The sequence below is a fragment of the Myzus persicae genome, unplaced genomic scaffold, assembly GCF_001856785.1.
Source record: "Myzus persicae strain clone G006 unplaced genomic scaffold, MPER_G0061.0, whole genome shotgun sequence".
Taxonomy (NCBI): domain Eukaryota; kingdom Metazoa; phylum Arthropoda; class Insecta; order Hemiptera; family Aphididae; genus Myzus; species Myzus persicae.
The window spans coordinates 1178128-1199354 of NW_019104377.1; the positions used below are offsets into that span (position 1 = coordinate 1178128).

General features: G+C 31.7%; 1 protein-coding gene across 11 annotated transcripts in view; it reads right to left on the bottom strand.

Moving 5' to 3' along the window:
- The window catches only part of LOC111041632 (somatostatin receptor type 5-like), a 212237-nt gene that overhangs the window by 12607 nt on the left and 178403 nt on the right, over positions 1–21227 (bottom strand). For 10 of the 11 annotated variants that reach the window (XM_022325950.1, XM_022325949.1, XM_022325947.1 and 7 more), the window contains one exon: positions 554–1451. In XM_022325950.1, coding sequence (XP_022181642.1) covers positions 554–1309 — 756 coding nt within the window. In that variant the 5' untranslated portion in view covers positions 1310–1451. Of the gene's footprint in view, positions 1–553; positions 1452–10849; positions 10948–21227 lie in introns of those variants that run through there. The other variant, XM_022325952.1, reaches the window with a different exon arrangement.

Below are 21227 nucleotides of genomic sequence, written 5' to 3' on the forward strand. Positions count from 1 at the left end.
ATATTACAAGAGTACCTTTACTTTCATATTCTTAGTAGAATATCAGTCGACGTATTGTTATAATAATATCGTTTTATGTATTATGTATATGTATCGAAATACCCCTAAAGACATACTGTTCGGGAATAAGGAATTAATAATGTATGTTGTCATCAAAAAAATAAGTACCTAAGATTAAGAAATATTATATCAATAATAATGTAAGGCTATGGAAACAAATATTTTAAAAGCGAGGAAAAATGATTGTTGTTCGATAAAAGAGTCGCCCAGACCCAGAGCACGTATATATTTCTACGTTTAATGGATCTCGTAACTTGATAGGTGCTCCACTCTCGGGAAATCTCTCGTTGGAGTCTCTATAGCTTATTTTTAGTTTTTAGACATCTCGAATACCTCAATCTCAACGATCGTCACCATCATACACTCGCATGCCTATATCCTGATGCTCAGGTGACTGTATAATATACCAACTACGAGTTCATCGGCATTCGCCATAGCACCTAAAAAAATGATTAAAAAAAAAGAAAACAAACAACGTTCACGTTATACTGACCGTCTGCAGCTTCCTGATGACCAGTATGTAGAAGACGAATATGAGCATAAGCGGTATGGCGAAGCCGAGCACGAACGAGTAGAGCGTGAAAGCTGTCTGCCCGCTGAACAGGTCGTTCTCCGGCCATATGATGTTGCAGCTCTTGACGTTGCCCTTGTCCATTGTGTTGGCGTACATGATGACCGGTATCATGAGTATGATGCTGAACGTCCACGCGGTCACCGACACGATCTTGGACACGTACGCGGTGCGCACCTTGGACGACGAAATCGGATGGCATATGGCTATGTACCGGTCGGCGCTCATGATCATCAGGAATATGCTGCTGGTGAACTGGTTCACGCTGGTGGTGGTCATGTACACCTTGCACATGACGTTGCCGAACGGCCAGAACTCCATGGACATGGTGACGATCAGGAACGGTATGCCGATCAGGAAACACTCGTCGGCGATGGCCAGGTTGACGATGTACATGTTGGTCACCGTCTGCATCTTGGAGAACCGGATCACCACGTATATGACCAGCGTGTTGCCCACCAGCCCGATCACGCACACGATCACGTACAGGATCTTGGATATCAGGTACAGCGACGACTCGTGCCCGGACGTGTCGTCGCAGTACTGCGCGTCCTTGTCGCCGGTGCCGTTGTTGTACGGCCACCCGTCGGTGCCGTTGTACCCGCCAACGGCGCTCGACGGCGGTTCTATCGACGGCCAGCCGGCCGCCAGCTGCTGCAGGACGCTGGGATATTCCATTCGGTCGGTTAGTTAACCGCGGATGGCGTCCAGCGGGTTAGTGTACCGCGTCGCGTCGTTATCCACAGCCGCCGCCGCCACCTTCGTTGTCACGTTAGTCGTATCCGGTCACCTTCACATTGTCGTTGCCATTGACGTTTCCCTGCGTAAAACAAAGAAAAAGAAAACCGTTATGCATACGAATGAGTCAAGTCGTCAAAACTTTGGCCTCGAAATGGGTTGGGGTTGGGGTGGGGTCGGGGAACTGCCACGATTGCGATGACACGCATGTCGTTTAAATTATGGGCAATGTCGTATGCGAAGATAAAAAAATTTACAAAACCGCAGTAAAAAACAGATGTTAAATTTCCGAGTCCACTCGCAATCCGAGATAATTTCGGCGAGGGCGGGGAACCTCCCCCATATACGGACAAGGGTACCTAGTTCATTTCTGCTATATACTTGTGATACATCATTGTACGGTTGACACCACTATATTTTTACATATAGTTAAAATTATTTTAACCTTATTTTTATAGCCGCTGTCACTATATATTCAATATTTGTGAGTCAACCATTTTGTACGGCTAAATTTGAGGTATTATTGTACGTGGTTGAAATTATTGTATGATAGGTCGGCGCAACTACAATAATGATCGATGATCGACGTAATGATCTAATGTAATATTATTATTCACAAGACTCATTTTAGTATACTCGTATTTTACAAAAACTGTGGGAGCACCTGGGTTTCGGTGTACAGTAACCTATGATATTATTTCATTTGATCCTATTGAGTGGCCGACTCATGTTTGGAGTCGAATGGTCAGTGGTGAACGATTTGAACAACACTCCACTAGCGAAACGGAGGCAAAAGTGCACAAATCGGTTTGCGGTGTGTGTGTGTGTGTGTCGAGCTATATAGTGCTAACGGGCGTAAGTTGGATTTAGTGGTCACAGCAGTTCTAGGAAATCAGGATCAAACTCAGATGGTTATAAAAGGCCCTTTTGTAGTCATTAAAAGTAATCCTCAAAAATCAATTGTAAAAAAAAACAAAACGCAAGCATATATTTTTTATTCTATACACAATAATATGAGCATATATTTTTTATTCTATTATATAGCTATAGTAAGCACTTATTTTAATATATTATTATTGTGTAATTACGAATGCCTGTATGGTTTATCATTAATCTTATTATTTTTTTTCCACCTAAAGCATAGATCACTGAATCTATTTTGTTCTACATCATACAATACGTACTCACATTTTAATTTTTCGCATACGCAAAAAAGAACCAACCATATTTTGAATTTTCGTGCGTCGTTTCGATGGTTCTAGCGAAAACTGTATTCATTACCGCAATAACCATATTTACATCCAAAATATTATCTATATTATTATATTATGCATCATAATTTACATAATGTACATCATTATTAATTATTATAATTATTGTTATATGCATTGAACGCACGACAATTATTTTTTTTCCAAGAGGACTTGGTTTGAATGCCAATTGGGGGGGGGGGGGCTAAAACGCTTATTGGGTGAGCTCAGCCTCTCCCCTCTCTAGCCATCTTCCTTGTTCTGCCGATGATGATGCCCGGAAATGTTTATTTGTTTATGCAAACACTGGTCTTGAACGGCACGCCGTCGGTGTCGCCACTACAGAAAATTTTTTTAAACGTTCCAGTAAGTCACTGACGCCTATTCAAGACGCCTCGACGTTGAGATTTAACGATTGAAACGTTTTGAAAACAATAATTCGTAATAATTATTATGCACACTGTTGATATCTCGGAAAATAGACCCGATGAGGTTCATCTGATACAAAAAAAAAAAAGAATATTCGTGTAGAAAGCGTGCGTTTTATCGGAAAAAAATTGGACTATTTTTTGACTCGAAGGCAGTTGATTGCATTTTTCCTTTGATTACTTGCGGTGTACGTTATGTTGTACCTCTCATTCGCTAATGACCTAAGCACTCGTGCATGTATCGATTGTCACGAGCACAACTCACAGCAGATATGATCAAACTATAAATTTCGTTCGACATCAAAGCGATTGATTAATGATTATACTATTGTAATTTCGTAGCTCATAACGACTAGTGTTATTATTGTTAATACCTATAATAGTGACCTAGCAGCAGTAGACTGCTGTCATTATTTGCTGCAGTGGTGCTAAACATTACGGTTTAAAGGCATTTTAATGCAAGTTCGGTAATAATTAATAGTTAATGAATGAGCGTGTATATGCAATAATTATTACCAGATAAACCGAGTTACCATTAATTTACCATTTTGATACCTATACTTTTATGTTAAATGGCGTATCGGCATTTGATGTCTTGCAGACGAAACCAATTTGTGTACACTGATAATCTATACGTGTATCCATGCGTCGAAATAATTATTATGATATGATTTACATGTGTGTATCATTTTCTCAAACATTTTGAAAACGCATTTTGAAAATGTCTGAGAGACCAATAATAAACCACCATGAATGTTTAAACATATGATTATCATATACGATAATATAAATACCTTAAATAGCACAATAGAAAAAAGGACGTTATTGTACCGGTATTTTCCGTAAATTATGAAAATACCGGAAGCCAACTGACGTACATCGTGAACAACGGATGTCCTTCATTTTTCGTCTCCTAAGCCATCATTCGAAGAGGTTACTATTTCAAATGCGCGCCACACAATTATTATGCACGAGTTTTATAGGACTCGTAAACATTGGTCAAAGGTATGCCATAGTTTTAGACAAAAATCTTTTTTTTTACTGTAGAGAAATATAAAAAAATATATATAACTTAGAAGAATACATCTTCTTTACAGGTCTGAGGTTTTTACTTTTAAACATTCGAAACCATATTCGTACCAAATCACCTTGTGATCACCGCTCGTCATCAGCAGTGGCTGTTCGATGAATCCGTTCGCTATATAGACATTTTGTATGTTTTCTCTTTACAACGACCAAAAAACAATACAATCTTTTTTTTTTTTTAATTTAAAATTATTACTTGTATACCTACCGTTTAAAAGTGTTCACCTTTACCGATAATTTAGGACTGTTTAAGACCACCCGCCGCGGTTATGCTTATGGAACAGAAACTTTTTTCTAAAAGTTTTGTTCACAGTTAAAACTGACGATTATTGCGCTTGGTGCCGTTATACAGTCAAAACTATCCACAGGATTTAAAAGTTAACACACGTTTATTTAGTGACGACGTTCTATAATATATTTCTTTTTTTCTCTGAAGTCGTCAACTTACTTTTTTCCCTGCAGTACATCGCCAATCGTCATATTGAAATGTTTGATTATAATATTAAATACGATTACGCGATTAAAAAAAATTAAATATGCAAATGATATACTAATAACAATATCAGGAATTAATCTCATTATTCATTACTTTTATCATTATATCGTTTAATACTATAATGAAAATAAAAAATAAATTATGGGGACAATTGATGCTCCCTTCGAAATTATACAAGCTAAATTGCTAACCCTCCTTTGATGTTTAGGTCGACTGTGCAGTATAAGTATTCTATACGTCCAATGTGGATAGAAATTACAAAACTAATATTTTTACGTGTATTTTGCAACTGCGGTCTTAATCCCGTGCCCATCATACACACATTTATAATATCTCTGTTTAAATTCTCTCTCGGGTTGTATTAATTTTAAGACCGTTTTCACTACAAAAGTAATTACAAGTTGATTTATTTAGTATAAATCATAAATTACATTTCGATTACTCATATGCGTCTGTTGCGGTGTGCGTGCCAAATAAATATAGTTGCGATATTATTTTATGTCGGAAATATTCTACCCACATATATTACAATAAGTAATAACATTTTAATTACAACTCAGTATGTGGTATGGTTTTTTTTATAATATTAAACATAGAAATGCACAAGGGTAATTAATTTTATGCCATGCTATTGAAATATTAAATAAAAAATACTGCACTGAGAACAAGTAGGTACACGTCGGTCGCGTGGATAATATTATTATAATATGTACCTACCTGCATCGTATAAAGTGTGTACTGACTATTGGGAGATAAAATGACACCCTTAAATCGTGATGTGTTTAACCACGAGAAGTTTTATGTTCAAATAATTCGATTGTACTTATAATACATTTTCGAGAACATGACGTGAGTTTTTGTATGGGTAATTAATTGATTAAATGACTATACATCACACCCCCTCCTTAAAACCACGATGTCTCGTTGCGTAACTGAGGTGTTGGCTAATAGCAACGATAATATACAACACATTGTTCCTGTAATGGAAAAAATGTGTTGCTTTCCAAATTTTAAGTAGATATCATATTATACTAATATCATGTACCTACCATATTATATTATATGGCGAAAAATTGGTTGGCTTTTATTATCTGGAATATGGTGATTTGTATTTTGTAGACAACAATAGTATCCAAATCAAATTTTATAAATAGTCTAAGATAAAACCATACACATTTACAATAATTTAAAATAAAAGCGCGAAAATGTGATGGAAGTGCGTATACGGAGTACAATACGACGTTAAGACAAATCTTTGTTGTAATGTTTTGGACCCAATATATATAGAAGAAAACACGAATTTAAAATGAATGCTAACATCAATTATAGACACTGAAAGATGATACATAAAAACGTTTCTACGGAAAAGTCTTTTGATTATAGCAGAAGAATAATACTAAATAAGTAACATTTTGCATAAACAACTTTTTAGACTTTTGACAACGTTATGAATATTCTATTTTGCCTTAAGATATCTGTCAAACAAGACGTGTACTCACACAAAAGTTTTGTTTTATTAAAGCTCTTTTAAATTTTAATACGAGATGTGGTGCTCACTATTATTGATGGAAAAGAATTCCCTTCGTATAATGTAATTAAAGGCATTGTTTTGATATTTTATTTCAAGGCTAAAAAAATCACGTCAAAAACAGAACATCGGAATATCTGATTTCATGTCGTAAATTGTTAGTCTATCCTATACATGGTATACGACGTAGATAAAAACATCTGGATTTATGGAATTAAAATGTTGACTATAAAATCGAATTTAAGGGTAAAATACAATTTGTCGGAGTTTATATCATTATATAAGTTTAAATTCTATACGAACTTCTTTGAATTGAAAATGCGGCTTTTATTATGAATATTGTGATTTTTACTGTCATTTTATTACACAATACAACATTCTATATACATTCTCATATGGTTCGATATAGTTTTCGGTTACATTTTCGCGTTTTATTATTTTAATTAATTACAACACATATTTCATGTTTTCGGATCAATGGCCTAGGTTAATTAGTTTTAAATTTTGAATACTGACTTTTTTTTAAACTTATCGAGTCTTATTGTTATATATAGTTTAAAATTCACGTCGCTGAGCAGTATGATAATGATGAATACAAATATTTCATTGTATTAGAAAAAAATAGTTCAAAAGAAACTTCCGCTAAGAATAATTATTATGAGGTTGCATTCTAGAGGGATTTAAAATCTTTAACAATGCACTAACGCCAAAATGCAAAAAAAGGAGCTTATTTTCTACAAGCACGCGTCTATTTTCATAGATAAGTATAAGTCTGGTACACGTACTTTAATGAATTGCTTAAATTTTCAGTCATATGTGTTGCAGTACTTGTAATAGTTTAGGTATTAAAAAAAAAAAGTTAGTTCATAAAAAGGGTGCTATTGGCTTTAAGGGTTGCTAGTGCAAATTAAATGTACGTATAGGTACCGACTACATTTAAATTCCTGTGTTTAATATTAAAGTACAAATTAAATGGGTTTCATCATTTTTTTTTTTTTTACCGCGTAAATAGTAAATTAATTAACTAAATAATAGTACCCATATGCCAACGGTTCGAGTATAAAGTTTACACGGTTTTTGTAGAGTTTGAAAATGTTATTCGACCGATGCTCCCGGGGCTCGAATACACTCCGCGGGTTGATTGGGCTAATCAAAATACTACAAATTTAATTAAGTTTCACTGACTATTGTTTGTATTTCTGATCGAAGCCGTGGCTGAAATTTAAAATAATCCATCAACATTCTTCTAGTTTTATAGTTTTGAAAAGTATAAAATATAAGCCTATTTATAAGCCCAATTCAATTCCACATTTTTGGAAAAAACGTATAACTACATATCCAACTCGTAAAAATTCCGCAAGAAACATTTACACTAACCGTGCGTGTAAGTCGCAGAAGAAATGAATATATACGTTTTTTATTTTATAAATAAAACATATATATATATGTGGGTTATATAAAATGTGCAGGTCAAATGTGGTTAGAGTATGAGTGCATTACGGGGGAGGAGAGAGGTGAATAGAAAATGTATTATACTATATATATAAAAAACTGGAGACAGAATACTGTTATTGCTTTTCATTTGAAGTTCTGGGTAATTTATTGTGATGTTTGAATGGTTGATATTGTTAGTTTGAAATGTTTACGGAAATAAAATACATCAAGTTTTGTTGCCGATAATAGTATTATCTAACGGTATAATGTTCACAAAAAATACGCTGTATCCGAATAAATGGCCATAAATTGTTTTCCCGTTTTTATTGGACCGTTTCTTTCGTGCAAACGAAACGCTTAATTAAATCTCGATATTCGGTCGTTTATATGTTATATAAATAATATATGTCTGTGCTCGCATTCGGAAAACACATTCACATTGATAACATTATTATATTATTAGGTTCGATAATTTTCTTCACTTCTAATTTAATATTCAAAAATAGGTAATAATAACTGTTGACGTATAGGTACTCATCGCGTCTCCTGGTGTACCAGTTTACACGAATTTCATAAATTCGATGCATAATTGTATTATAATGTTATCATCTCAATTACACATCTCGGATAATGAGAGTGCACTGTCAGTGTCTCGGAGTAAAAAATAAACTGACAATTTTTTTTTATACACAGCACAGCTGAGTATTAAGTTTGACGAATAAATTACCAAGCATAGAAAGATATCACCATACGCCCGAAAACTTAAATGATTTATATTGTCATATTTTATTGTTCATGGTTGGTGTGGTTGCAAAGTATGATATTTTATAATACGATTTTAAATATAGTCGGGCGATGCCGTCGTAGAAAACACAATAGATGTATAGTATAATGCTATGACTTTGGTAGGTAGTTGGAAAAATTATAACCTATTCATATCTTTGACTCCATATAGTCTTATATACATTTTCTAAAAATAATAATTTATGGAAACATATATCTATAGGCGTACTTTCCTTCATAATAAATAATAAATTATTATACTGATATGTTTTTTATTATACTTATTAGGCACACTTACACTGTCTCAAATTGAAATTGTCAGTTACATAATATGAATTAGTGTTTAGAGTTTTTGTGATTCGTAAACCTACCCATATACTCGGTGATTAATTTTTACATCAATTAGGTATATATTTGTATTGCTCCATAATCGTTTGGGTTTAGCACCTATTTACCTGGGAAATAAAACTATAATAATGAATATGTGAGCGTGTAGGAGGTACTTACGTATTTTTTAACGTGTTCGTTCGGAAATAATTATTGTTTTCGTGTCATTTAATCATTATTGGTTAGTACCTACCTATCCAATCAAATCAACTTTTATTCGTTTTATACACACAACTAGGTACATCCAAATGCATAAAACTTATCCGAAACAATTTCGTTCCGTTTTGTTTAAAAATAAGTATCTACTTATCAACGGAAAACTTTATTATTGTTTATTTGACTTTTTTTTTTTTTTAATTTTACGAGATATTAAGAACACAGAGAGAATAAGTGAAGTGCTCAGTAGTGACATCTGGAGTGGCAGTTAAATTGATTAATTTATATTATTCTTTTTTATGTACGAGTCCGTCCCTTTACCAATTACGAAGAATAAAGCTGTCTAGAGATGTGATGAAGAAAATTACTTAAGAGGTATATAAAAAGCCGAAATAGGAACTTGGCCAACTGTAAAAAATATAGGTTCTAATTAGATATCGCAGTAAAAATATAAAATGCATAAGCAAGTGAGCAAAGATTTAAATAATTTAATTTAAAGACACTTATAGCACTGCGGCAGTGTCAAAAAAAAAAAAATTCATACGTTACTAAAAATATACATGAATGATTTAAAAAATATAAGATAACTACTAGATATGATATATGTTTGAAGTAGATGCTTTGTTTGAACTTAAAGTTATTAAATTAAAAGGTATACTTCTTAATTCTTAATTAGGTATAGTTCACAACCAACATGAATTTGTCATTACAAACCATTTCTGGTATTGAGGTAGGTTAGTGTAATAGACAATAGATGATAATATCAATAATAGTAAACATGTAATGTATACGGTTGAAAACATACTTCAGAAATCATAATTTTTTTAAATTTTAAACATTCAAACGCCGTTAAAACGGAGATTATTACTATTTTATATAATATGATAAATGATAAATACATTATAATTTATAAGTATTCATTCATAAAATATAATAGCTATATATGATATAAAATTGGATTAAAATAAAAATCTAATGGGATGTGAAATGTAGTGGATTTTTAATAACTTATCTCATTTCAAAATATCACACAGTTAGCGTAAAATTAAATTATTTTTCTAAAAAATACGGATAATATCGCATAGCCTAAAGGCAATAAACTTTTAGCGGGATTAATCGAACCGTATCAGGCGCATTAATTAGGGGGATTTAAGACAAAAGAAAAATTAATATTATTTACGGTATTATGTAAGTTATTAAGCAGGTAAGTTTTCTTTGTCCCGGTCGTGTTATACAATGGGAGAGGATGGGGGGTTGATTTCCCGGTTTCAAAACCATCAGACTTTTTTTGTTTTGTTTATCTATACAAGATAAATGTGTAATTTTTTTATTTCTGATCATAAAAGTCTTATCGTGTTATCTGCTCGCTCCCTCTCCATTAAGTAAAATAAAAGAGACGCGATAAATGGACGTTCCACACCGTGATAACAACGTCAAACTCATTATTTTCATTAAGCGGAGTGTGCAGCAGGTGACCAAGTGAAAACGAAATGTGCTGGACACTTCGGTAACACGACAATAACAATTATTTTTAAAGCTGTATAATATATCATTTCCTGTAGGTACCTATACCCATATGCGATTTCGGTTTTGCGCAACTCATATATTATACATAATATATATACTATTATTTACTACCGGCGAGTTGATTAATACCTACCGTGATGATTTTTTATTCGGACGTTTTATTTGCAACGATAATCTATGGACTTGATCGTTTAAGTGTGGTCGTCGTATTTATTCGGAATTAAGTTATACCTACGGTATCGTCGTGAAACAAAAGGCTGAAAACCACACTGATAATATTATATTAGTACACTGGTGTTAAACGCTATTGTTATTATTTTTTTGTACGCATTAATAGATATAGGTAACGGGGAAAACCGTGGCGTTTATGTGTTATTATTATTTTATATATTTTGTTTTACTTACGGTAGGATCTAGTGTGTCCGCGGACCACCGGCATTGCCTGTTCATACGCGCGAAATAGTAAACAGGTGTGCGGTACGATATTGTGCCGACTATTTTTTCCTTACCGTTTGGAATCATTCCCGAACGTTTGGCAACCGGCAACGATATGCCTGCCCCCGCCGCGTGGACTTAAAACAAAATAAATCGTGCCAAAACGGTCGATCGAGGCGAGAGGGAAAAAAAAATCATCGCAAAAAAACATTTCCGAGAACCTTTATTTTTTTTTTTTTTTGGTTGTAAAACTTGACAGATTGAAAAAAACTACATAGGTATATACGATTGCAGAATGTAGGTAGTGTAGCATTGGTGTACGGACGCACACACACGCGCACCACAAAGTAATATGAATACCGAAGTACAGGGTGGTTTTAAGGTGATTTTTTAAAAAAAAAACCCATATAAATGTATGGCGTACTCCGTTGTCTTTACATTTTGAATTAGGCGAGCCATGTATGGCAGGACACCCTGTATCGTGTATTTTATGCAAATATCATATTGTGGTTGTTATGATAATGACACTGGGTCGTCAAAAAATCATTCAACGGTCCTTAAAACAACATGCAGTTCGTATAGTTGATGGTAAATAATACCGAGAAGTGTAACTTGGAGGACTGTTAACAGAAAAATATATTTCGACGTATTCGTGCACGTTTCAAAGCGACAGAATACTTTACAATTTTTTTTTTTAGATAAAATAAAGATATATTGATAATACATATTATATTATGGAGACGAAATCCATATTTATACGGAGAAAAAAATATAGGCACATTATAGTCTGTTCTTAATATCCAATTCATTGGATAAAAATTCAGTTATAATCTATATATGGAAACTATATACTATTATCGATGCCTGTACATTTTAAAAAATTATCCATACAATATCATTGCTACCTATGTAATAAAAAGGTTATTATATAATAATGTTATTAAGTTTTTGAAATTATAATTTAATATAAAAAAAGTTTTATGTTTATATTGTTATAATATAATGTTGTAATAAGTATAAGCTGAAGTATAGGATTAGCATAAATAGTCAGATAGTTTAAAGAAAATTATTTTAAATGTCATATTATTTTTAGCGTATTACATTATTTATATTCCACAGAATATTAGATACTCTGAACAATAGTTTTTCGTTTATTATACTTTCAAATTTTACCAAAAGAAAATTAAATTTTTTGATACCACAAGTACGATGAAATGTCTGTATAATTTCTCAGAAGTATTCCGTACAAGTGTATAAAAACGTAGACATATTATCGTCTCGTGTAAATCTAATATATATACGTAATTTATTAAACTTGAAGGTTCCTGTTTTGAGACTTTATTTTACTAAACTCATTTTTACGAGTATGTTGTTTCAATGGAGTAGTTCGTAAAATTGTCTGTACTTCCTTAAAAAAATTATGACTCAACTAAAAGATAATTGTATTAAATAAGTATAAAATGGCTTTTATGTATGAACTAGACTATCAAAATAATAGTTATTCGAGGGGTAGGTAGGTACCATTATCATAAACATCGTGGATAAATAATTGATAACTTAAAAGTACCCATTATGTATTTATCATTTTAGATTCTGAGCTGGTAGATCAATTTTCGTTTTTACAATGATGTGTTTTTTGCCCATGGTATCAGACGTTACCTTTAGGGACAGTTAAAATATTTATAATCACAATATCATGACATGATATTATAATTAAAAATATGTTTTGGAACTTTTTAAGATATTTATAGAATTCTGGAATTTTTTTTCAAGTCATGAAGTTTGAAAATTTAATGCAAAGGTTTCTCATAAGTTGTTCTTGCTAACAAGTCGACGAGCGTCTTAAAATCATATTTTGTTCGTAATTGAATAATAGTTATATTGAGGATTTTAGTTTTTTTTTAGAACTCGAACTAGGTATTTTACTTATATTATTATTTTCTATAAAATCTTGGAATGTTCAAATTATTTAGACACATTTTTGAGGTAATTGTATTTTATACGACAAACTTATTCATTGCACAGTTCTACCGTTGTGGTGCTTCATTATTGATGACTTATACACATACATTTATAATAATAATATTATAATTTATGAGTAGGTACTAACTTACTACTTATCTATGTATTGTGATTTAAAAAACAAAAATCGACTTTCATGTTGAGGCTGTGACTTGTTGGAAAAATTTTCGAGATATACGCACATCATTCAACACAACATAATTGGATACAACTTGAAAGTTAAAGCAATTTAAAAACAGCGTGTGAGTCGTCTATGAAATAAATTATACTGCTAGATTGTCGTCGAAAAATGGTAATATTTATGTTGTTAAAAATAACTTCTTACTTCAATACACATAATTTCTTCTTGGAATGTAAAATAATGTATAACAATGATGGTAAAATCGTGTTTTGTGTCCATCATATAATAACAAAATGTTTTGTTTTCGTATAAAGACAATAATAACGTACCGAGCAGTTAGGTTTTGATATGGAATAAACTACTGCTATAGTTTGAGATTTTATATAGATCATTTATTTTATACATTTACAGCGACATCGCTGTAGGAGTTATTAATTGCGGATAGTTTAAAATGCGCAATACATCATTTTTAATGAGAATTCATCGGTTTAAAAGCAAATAATAAATAAAAAATAATTCCAAAAAAATAAATAAATACAATTATAGTTTATAAGGCTACGGCGGGGAGAGAAAGTGTTTTCGGATAAGTTATGTGTCTTACACGGATGAACAATACATTTTTAAAGTAACCATTTTTAAACGCAAAACACCATTATTTAAATATCCGAAAAAAATTTAGAACTTTTGGTAGTTATCATATTGCAGTGATACACATATATTTATACCAGACATTTTTGATTACATGGAAGATTTAAAGTACAAGTTATAATTTATTTATCTGATTTATGGAGGATTCGGAACGGGGACGATTCTTAAAACACAATTTTTACTAAACTTCGTGCACAAAAAAAAAACATGGACTAAATTGTGTTATTTTATTGGAACTATATTCGTATTATTTAAAAAAAAATGGTTTGTTGTAGATTTTAAGTAGTCATGCCACACTATAATTGTGTATAAACATAATATATCAGTTTTGAGTGCGTTGTGCTTGGCATAGTATTTTAATTTCTTAGAATCCTCAGTAGCCCACATTTCTGAACGCGCTGAACAACAGCAAAAACTTTGCTGTTTAGCAAAGACTTTGGTACCAAAGTAATGTTCCGGTCCAACTACCACGATTCGCCGGCCGCCGCATCAAAAACTTTTCCGACCTTCTTAAAAGTTATTGTTAAAACTGAGGATAAAATCAAGGTACCCCCCACAATTTTACTCCGAATGTATATATTTATTTTATGTTCAACATTACAGAAACTAATTCGTAGTCCCTACAATAATTAATCCAATTTTCATACATCAGTACGGGAGATTTATTCAAAATCTTTTATTCGGACATCAGTACCTATCTATGCAGCGATGTTAAGTAGGTAATAATTACAGTTGTAAGTTATTCGCAGTTTGTAGGTTTTTTTGAGGGAACACTATTAAGTATTTACATCTTACAGTTTTATATCATCTCGAAGAAAAGTTTTTTTTTTTATTATTATAATAAAGATTGAAATATAAAATAAACCTTAGGTAAAAATATTGCTGTTTCATTTGATTTCTTTATCATCTACTGAGTTCCTGCTGCTCTTTGAGTGTTTTTAAATTAAATATTTGTTTCGGCTAACTATTTTAACACATTTTTTTTTATTTATGTTAAATATGTCATAAAACTATAAATACATTATGGTAAGCATTTAAATCATAAAAGAGGCATTTGAGAATCCGTAAACCAGCCACTAATTACTTATAGGTAGAACTTGTTTTTAACAAAACCGAATGTTTAATGTTTAAAAGTAACAACTGACTGATTAAATTCCTGGTCAATGCGCTTCACCACCATTCGTAATCATTAATCAATAACCAATGTACCTAATAATATTACAATCGTCACACGTGTGTATAAACAGATTGCGGTGATCGAAAATTCTATTGTAGCTGTTTTAGTCTTGGCCGAATATTTCGAACCAGTTATAAGAATCAATAACCACAATCGTGGTAATATTAATTTGTGTTACCCTCACTCCAACAAGAGGGGGTGGGAGGAGGGAGTAAAAATGTGTCTTAAAACCTTTTGACCGAGCACGTCCTTATCATAGTAATCATGTCGTTCCACATTTTAGATTTAAGGACCTGCAGTGTAGGCACACGGATGACCGGCACACGCCGAAATAATCCTTTTCCACCTGTATCAGAAGGTTCACCGTTTCCTCTTCGGCGACTTTGTCCGTACCTATAGGGGTTTCCTTTCTCTCCGGAAAAACTTTTGCTGATCTGCTCTAATAATACCGTCGCACCCCGTCTTCTTATCAATTGTATGTACGTATCGTATCGCCTTCCGTCTCCAACCACGAGAGTACCTATATTCTTATCCTCTCACTCCATTCTCCTCTCATGCCCCGTGGTCCGTCCAACTTTGCCCATTATCACATGCACATTATCGGGTCTTTAAAACACTTTATGGTGAAATATCTTTTCACACACACACAAACACACACACAAACATACACACACACAAGGTCGGTAATAAAACGGGATTTTCCTATCCTCGACATCGCATTCACCTCCACTTTCCATCCTGTCCGCGACCGTTCCGGAGTCACCGCCGCCGCGGCTGCAGCTTTCGTGCCGGAAAGACCTGGGTTGACGTCCCGACGGCCGCCGCCGTGGCTCGGTCACGGTTAAAAGAGATTATTCCTTTCTCCCTCTCCTACCCCTTCTACTCGTTTTAGCAGCACAATAAAACTTACCGACCGGAGACATTATGTATACGATTACGTACATATTATACGTATATATATATATGTATATGTAAACAGTGTTTCAAAAACGTAGCCAGTGGAGGCGGTAGGGGGGAGGGTGAGTCGTAGGGTCGGGTCAACTGCGTGGGACGAGGATAAATAGGGGCAATCGGACTTTCGATGTCGGGTCACGTTTCCCCACCCACCCACACAGCGCTGCCCGGTTAAATCCGAAATTTACAGTCTCGGGTAAACGTAGAGAGCAGCGAAAAAATTACAACTAGCCATGGCGGCTGCAGGGTGGATAGTGCAGGCGAATTAAGAGATCGGTTGACCGTTCTAAAGCGTCGGGCTAAAATTCAGCCTTTTGTGATAGAATAATGGCAAGCGTATATGCCGTATAATATATCGAACGCACTTAATCGAACCAATCACATTTTTAAGACCCTCGAGATTTACAAAATATACTGCATTGTAACGTTCAAATGCGTCTCTTGCTCGAATAACTATAGTTGACTTTGTTTTCGTTTACCACGATGTGACATCACCAAGGATTAATCGGATTTTTAGAAATTAAAATCATTTGGTTTCAATAGCGATAATATAGTATGAACAAAAAATTGCATTTTGCTCATTCGTAGGTTGTATTATTTATAATTTGAATCATAAAAAAGCAAAAAAATTATTTCATACAGGGAAATATATAGGTACTTAATATTTATTTTCTTGTGATGATATTACTTAAGTTGACACATTCAATTTCCTTACATAACTATGTTAAATGTGATATTAATGCTACAACATATTATTTTATGATAAATAGCTGAAGAATATATTACCTACAGGCTTATGTGAAATGAATTCAAATATTTCTTTTCCATTTATTACATTTTAGAAAAATAGTTTTATTGGTCTTTTTGAGTTTTGATGTATGCATGTAAATATTTCACTATGCAGTATACACGTACACTAAGTCGTACAGTAAGCGAAATAAGAAATGTATATTGATGCAATTTTTAGCAAGTTGAAGACAAATCGTAAACGATTCTTTAGGCATTTGAACAAATAATATATTATGTTCAGTTTAACTGAAGGAATTGAATTTTAAGAAATATCGTTCAAAATTTGTTTTGTTCCTACGACTGTTTTTTTTACCTCGTAGAAATATGTATTATATAAAACCTCCGTCTGTCAGTTAAATCATTTTTGTTCGGTAAGTTTTCTCGTAATTTATTTTATGAATTAGCTTTTGGAAATAATAATAATAATTTCTCAAATATTCAGTAACTTTCGCTGTAATCTGGAAAGAGTTTTGAAACATTGACATAAGAATCCAAAAGTTGGAAGAATGGACCAAATCAGAATAATATTTATTAAATAGCTTTATATACATAGAATAATTTTATACGAATAATTATATTTTAGTTCACAAATTATTTTAATTTTAAGACGGATAATAATACAAACATATTGCAAATGTCTCTGAAATATTTTTTTCATAATAAAAACATACATTTTAATGCATATATTAAAGAAATAGATCAAGTAAACTACCTATCTACTTACAAATTTATCTTTTAATATCAGAGTAACAATATCGTCATAGCTTATGTATTTTGGTTATCTATTGGAATAAAATGCAACAAAATATAAAAAATTCTGAAATTTAAAAACAAAAATATATGTAAATATATATAATAATCATTTATCGTTAGTTTAAAATTTAAACTTTAAATGATTAAAGAAAACCAGTACACTCTATTTGTATACAACATAAATAAATATATTACTTATACAACTATTTAAAAGTACAAAACATTTAAATGCAAATAGTTCTATGTACCATTGAATTTGTTAATTGTTTATTGAAATTTAAAAGTAAAACTTTTTATATTTAAAATAAAATATTGTTCCTATATTATATTTGCTCATTTTAATTTAAAAACAATATTTAATTCATTTACGAAAGAATTAGGTGAAATAAAATAATCTCTCCAAAGAAATTCCTAATTATAAGTACTATACTAGTGGTTCATTTTAGAAGATTTTTTTGCTTTTGTAGCTCGTGCAAACAAAATCTTTTGAACAGATATAAAATAAGTTAGTTTTATTTATGATGAGATAAATTTGAGTATTACAGTACTTTTCGAGATGTTCATTTTGCTTTAAATGATACAAACTTTTTGTCCTAGCTATACAGCTAAAATAAGTAAAAGAATATTATTAAATTAAATAGTTCTTTTAACAAGATTAAACAGTAGTTTATAAGTAAAATTGATTACCAGGTTTTCTAATGAATTGCTGAAGATGAAGTATGATATTTATTTGAAATCACAAGTAAAGACAATATTAATAAATATGGAAATAATATTCATAATATTTAATGTATCATTGACTATACAATAATTATATATGCATTTATTAATTGTACTTTATAAATAAAATAAAAATGGTAAGTATTTGAAATGACCAATCAGAGAAGCAATTTATTTTGTAGAAATTAGGCTTAAGAAGTTGTATACGATTAGTAATGTAATTATGAGGTTTGGTAATCAATTTTTAATTTTTTGTTTATGGTAATTTTCGTTATTTAATTGAATATTAACATTTTAACAGTGAACACTAAGTGGTTATATTTTGAAAATAATATTGAATACAGTTTTAAATAAATTAGTGTTTGACATCTTTTCAACAAAAAAAAAAAAATAATTTTAGGTTACAAATTTTTAAAATCACAAAATCAAAATGTATTTATAAATATATGGATTGACGCCTATTTTGAATTGAGTATTGAATATTGACGTTTAAGTTTTGCCAATAGCTTACAAACATATAGCTTGTAACGATTAAAGCTTATATAACTGAAAACTATTATAGTTTTTGTTTAGGATTATCGTGATGAAAGTTTTGTTAGAATCACATAAAATCCACTAACTCTAATAAGATTTCAAGTATATTGTTGATGAACCTTGATATTAGACTATACATAATAATTTCCAACAATTTCCAATTCCGTTACAATAATATTATGTGTATGGCTTATATTATCATAAACATAATAGTGAGAAAAACAATAAATTGTAATTTCTCCAGAAATTGTTGGCTGGGCGTCACTTGTCAATTCATGTCAAATGCCTAATGAGCGTTTTACTGCGAGTAATTTATTGATGATTGCTAAGAAAATTAATATCGATGATTTTTTGAAGCTTTTGAAGCGTTGTAAAAGTATAATACTCGTTCAAACCGTTATATACTAACAACATTATCAGAAAGAGTACAAACGACTTATTGAAATGTAATGAATATGTGAATAATAATTGTTTTTGACATTTTGCGAGTGTAGGCATATAATATACCCGTATGTTATACTTCATAGTGTGTGAATTATTATTTATTGTTCGGACGTGTTTCGTCATGTTAATAAGAAGTGTTTTGAATAGCCGATTTATGTATTCTCCGTATACGCGCGTATAAAAGCGATAATTTGTATACACACAAGCATAGAATAAAGGATAAGTAGAAAATGTCTGAATAACAGCGGGATAATCTTTGACAAATGGGGAGATCCGTGCACGTAAAAAATATATTTGAAATGATATAGGTGGTGTATAACTTGTTCGCATTTAATGCCATTAATCATAACCGAACGAAGAGGTAGTGTAATTTACATTGGTTGGGCGTTGCCTATTTGAGAGCCTTTGTACATGGGTGGACATTAAACATGCATAATGTGTAACTGTATAAAATAGCACAAAATATAAAATGAGTATAGGCAAAAATAAGTAAAAAAAAGAGCTGTGCGTTAATTAGCCCTTACTCCCTAATGTTAAACTCTAGACGAGAAAAAAAAATGCTGAATACTATAAAATGTGACATATACAAGAATACAACCTAGTAGAACCCACGCAACACGCAGAAATTCAATTTATATTTTTTAGCGCATGCACGAACGCAATATTGATTTTGAGTACTAACCATTAAAAATTAATTTAATTTAAATTTATAAGAATAATATGACAACGTTTTTTAAAAATATTTTTGCGTTTTATAATATTTACATACTACAATAGTCATGTGTATTGTACTGTATTGAATTGTATTGATTGTATGGCTGCCGGGTGATTTTTTCAACACTTAACGTCCATTACCTCGAAATTAATAAATTCGGTAATAGGCTTTTTTACTGCTTTGAACAGTCGTACAGTTTAAATTTCATATTCCTAAGCAGAATATTTTTCCGAGAACTTCAAACATTAAAATAGAATTATTTTGATAATTGTATATTTTTATGCATTAAAATTTCCGATGGACGGGATAATGGTCAATTGACCAATTTTATGCTGTCGAAATTTGTGTTGCGTTTTAAGAGTTTTTTTTTTTTTTAGTTTTACGCGATTATTCAGAAAAGTACTGGACATTTATTTTTAACCTTTAAAATAACAAATATATCAAATTTTTAGCCAAAGATCACCCTTAATATTGAATATAGAAGCTTTAGTGTCACCAGACGAAAATAAAAACAACATCAAAATTGTAAAACAAATACATTTATCGTTTCGCTCAAAATCTTAAAATTTATTTAAATAAATCATACTTTCAATTTCAAAAAGATTATCTAATTAATGAAGTAAAACGTATTTTAGTCGTTCAATATGCAAGGATGTACATAAATTGTTTTTTTTTTTTTTTAATCTACGCATCTCAATTAGAAGAATTTTGCTTTCCTGCTACACAGTGCTTGGATATTAATTAAAATGTTTATACTTTCTTCAATCATATAATAGAATATAGTAACTGGTCTGTAAGACCGTAACTTCCTAACTTCTAACAAGCTTAGATAACCAGGGCCGAACTTAAGGGTCTCAGGGCCTCAAGGCAGCTACTAAAGAAGGGCCCTTTTAAATATATATTAATAAAAACTGCTTTTAATTTGTATATATTCAACATACTAATAGATAAAACAATTATTATAACAATATTGCTCGCTCCGAAAAAAAAATGTTTAGTGTTTACCGCTATACATTTATTTACGGGTTTCGGCTATAAATATAATCGAACAGAAAGAAACAATCACTGATAAACACCATGAAATGTATTTATTTATGTTTATATACGGTTCCATAAAACTAAAACACAACATAATAATATTAATTTCTAAATTACTTCCTCTCAATAATATTCTATATTATACACGAACTATTTTCCGTGTTAATCAATTTATGTGTGTGATACCTTTTTTTTTGTGTGTGTTTCCCTGAGGGCCCCAGGAAAGCAAGGGCCCCTAAGCAGCTGCCTACTTGGCCTAGGCGGAAGTTCGGCCCTGTAGATAACACAAGGCGGATAAACCAATTACTTACCTATCTATAAATAGTCAAATATTGTCGCACTTTTAACGGAGAATATTAATAAAAAATAAGTACTTACATTCTATGTCATATACATATAGGAAGGTACATATAATGGCAAGAAACGAAGTTTG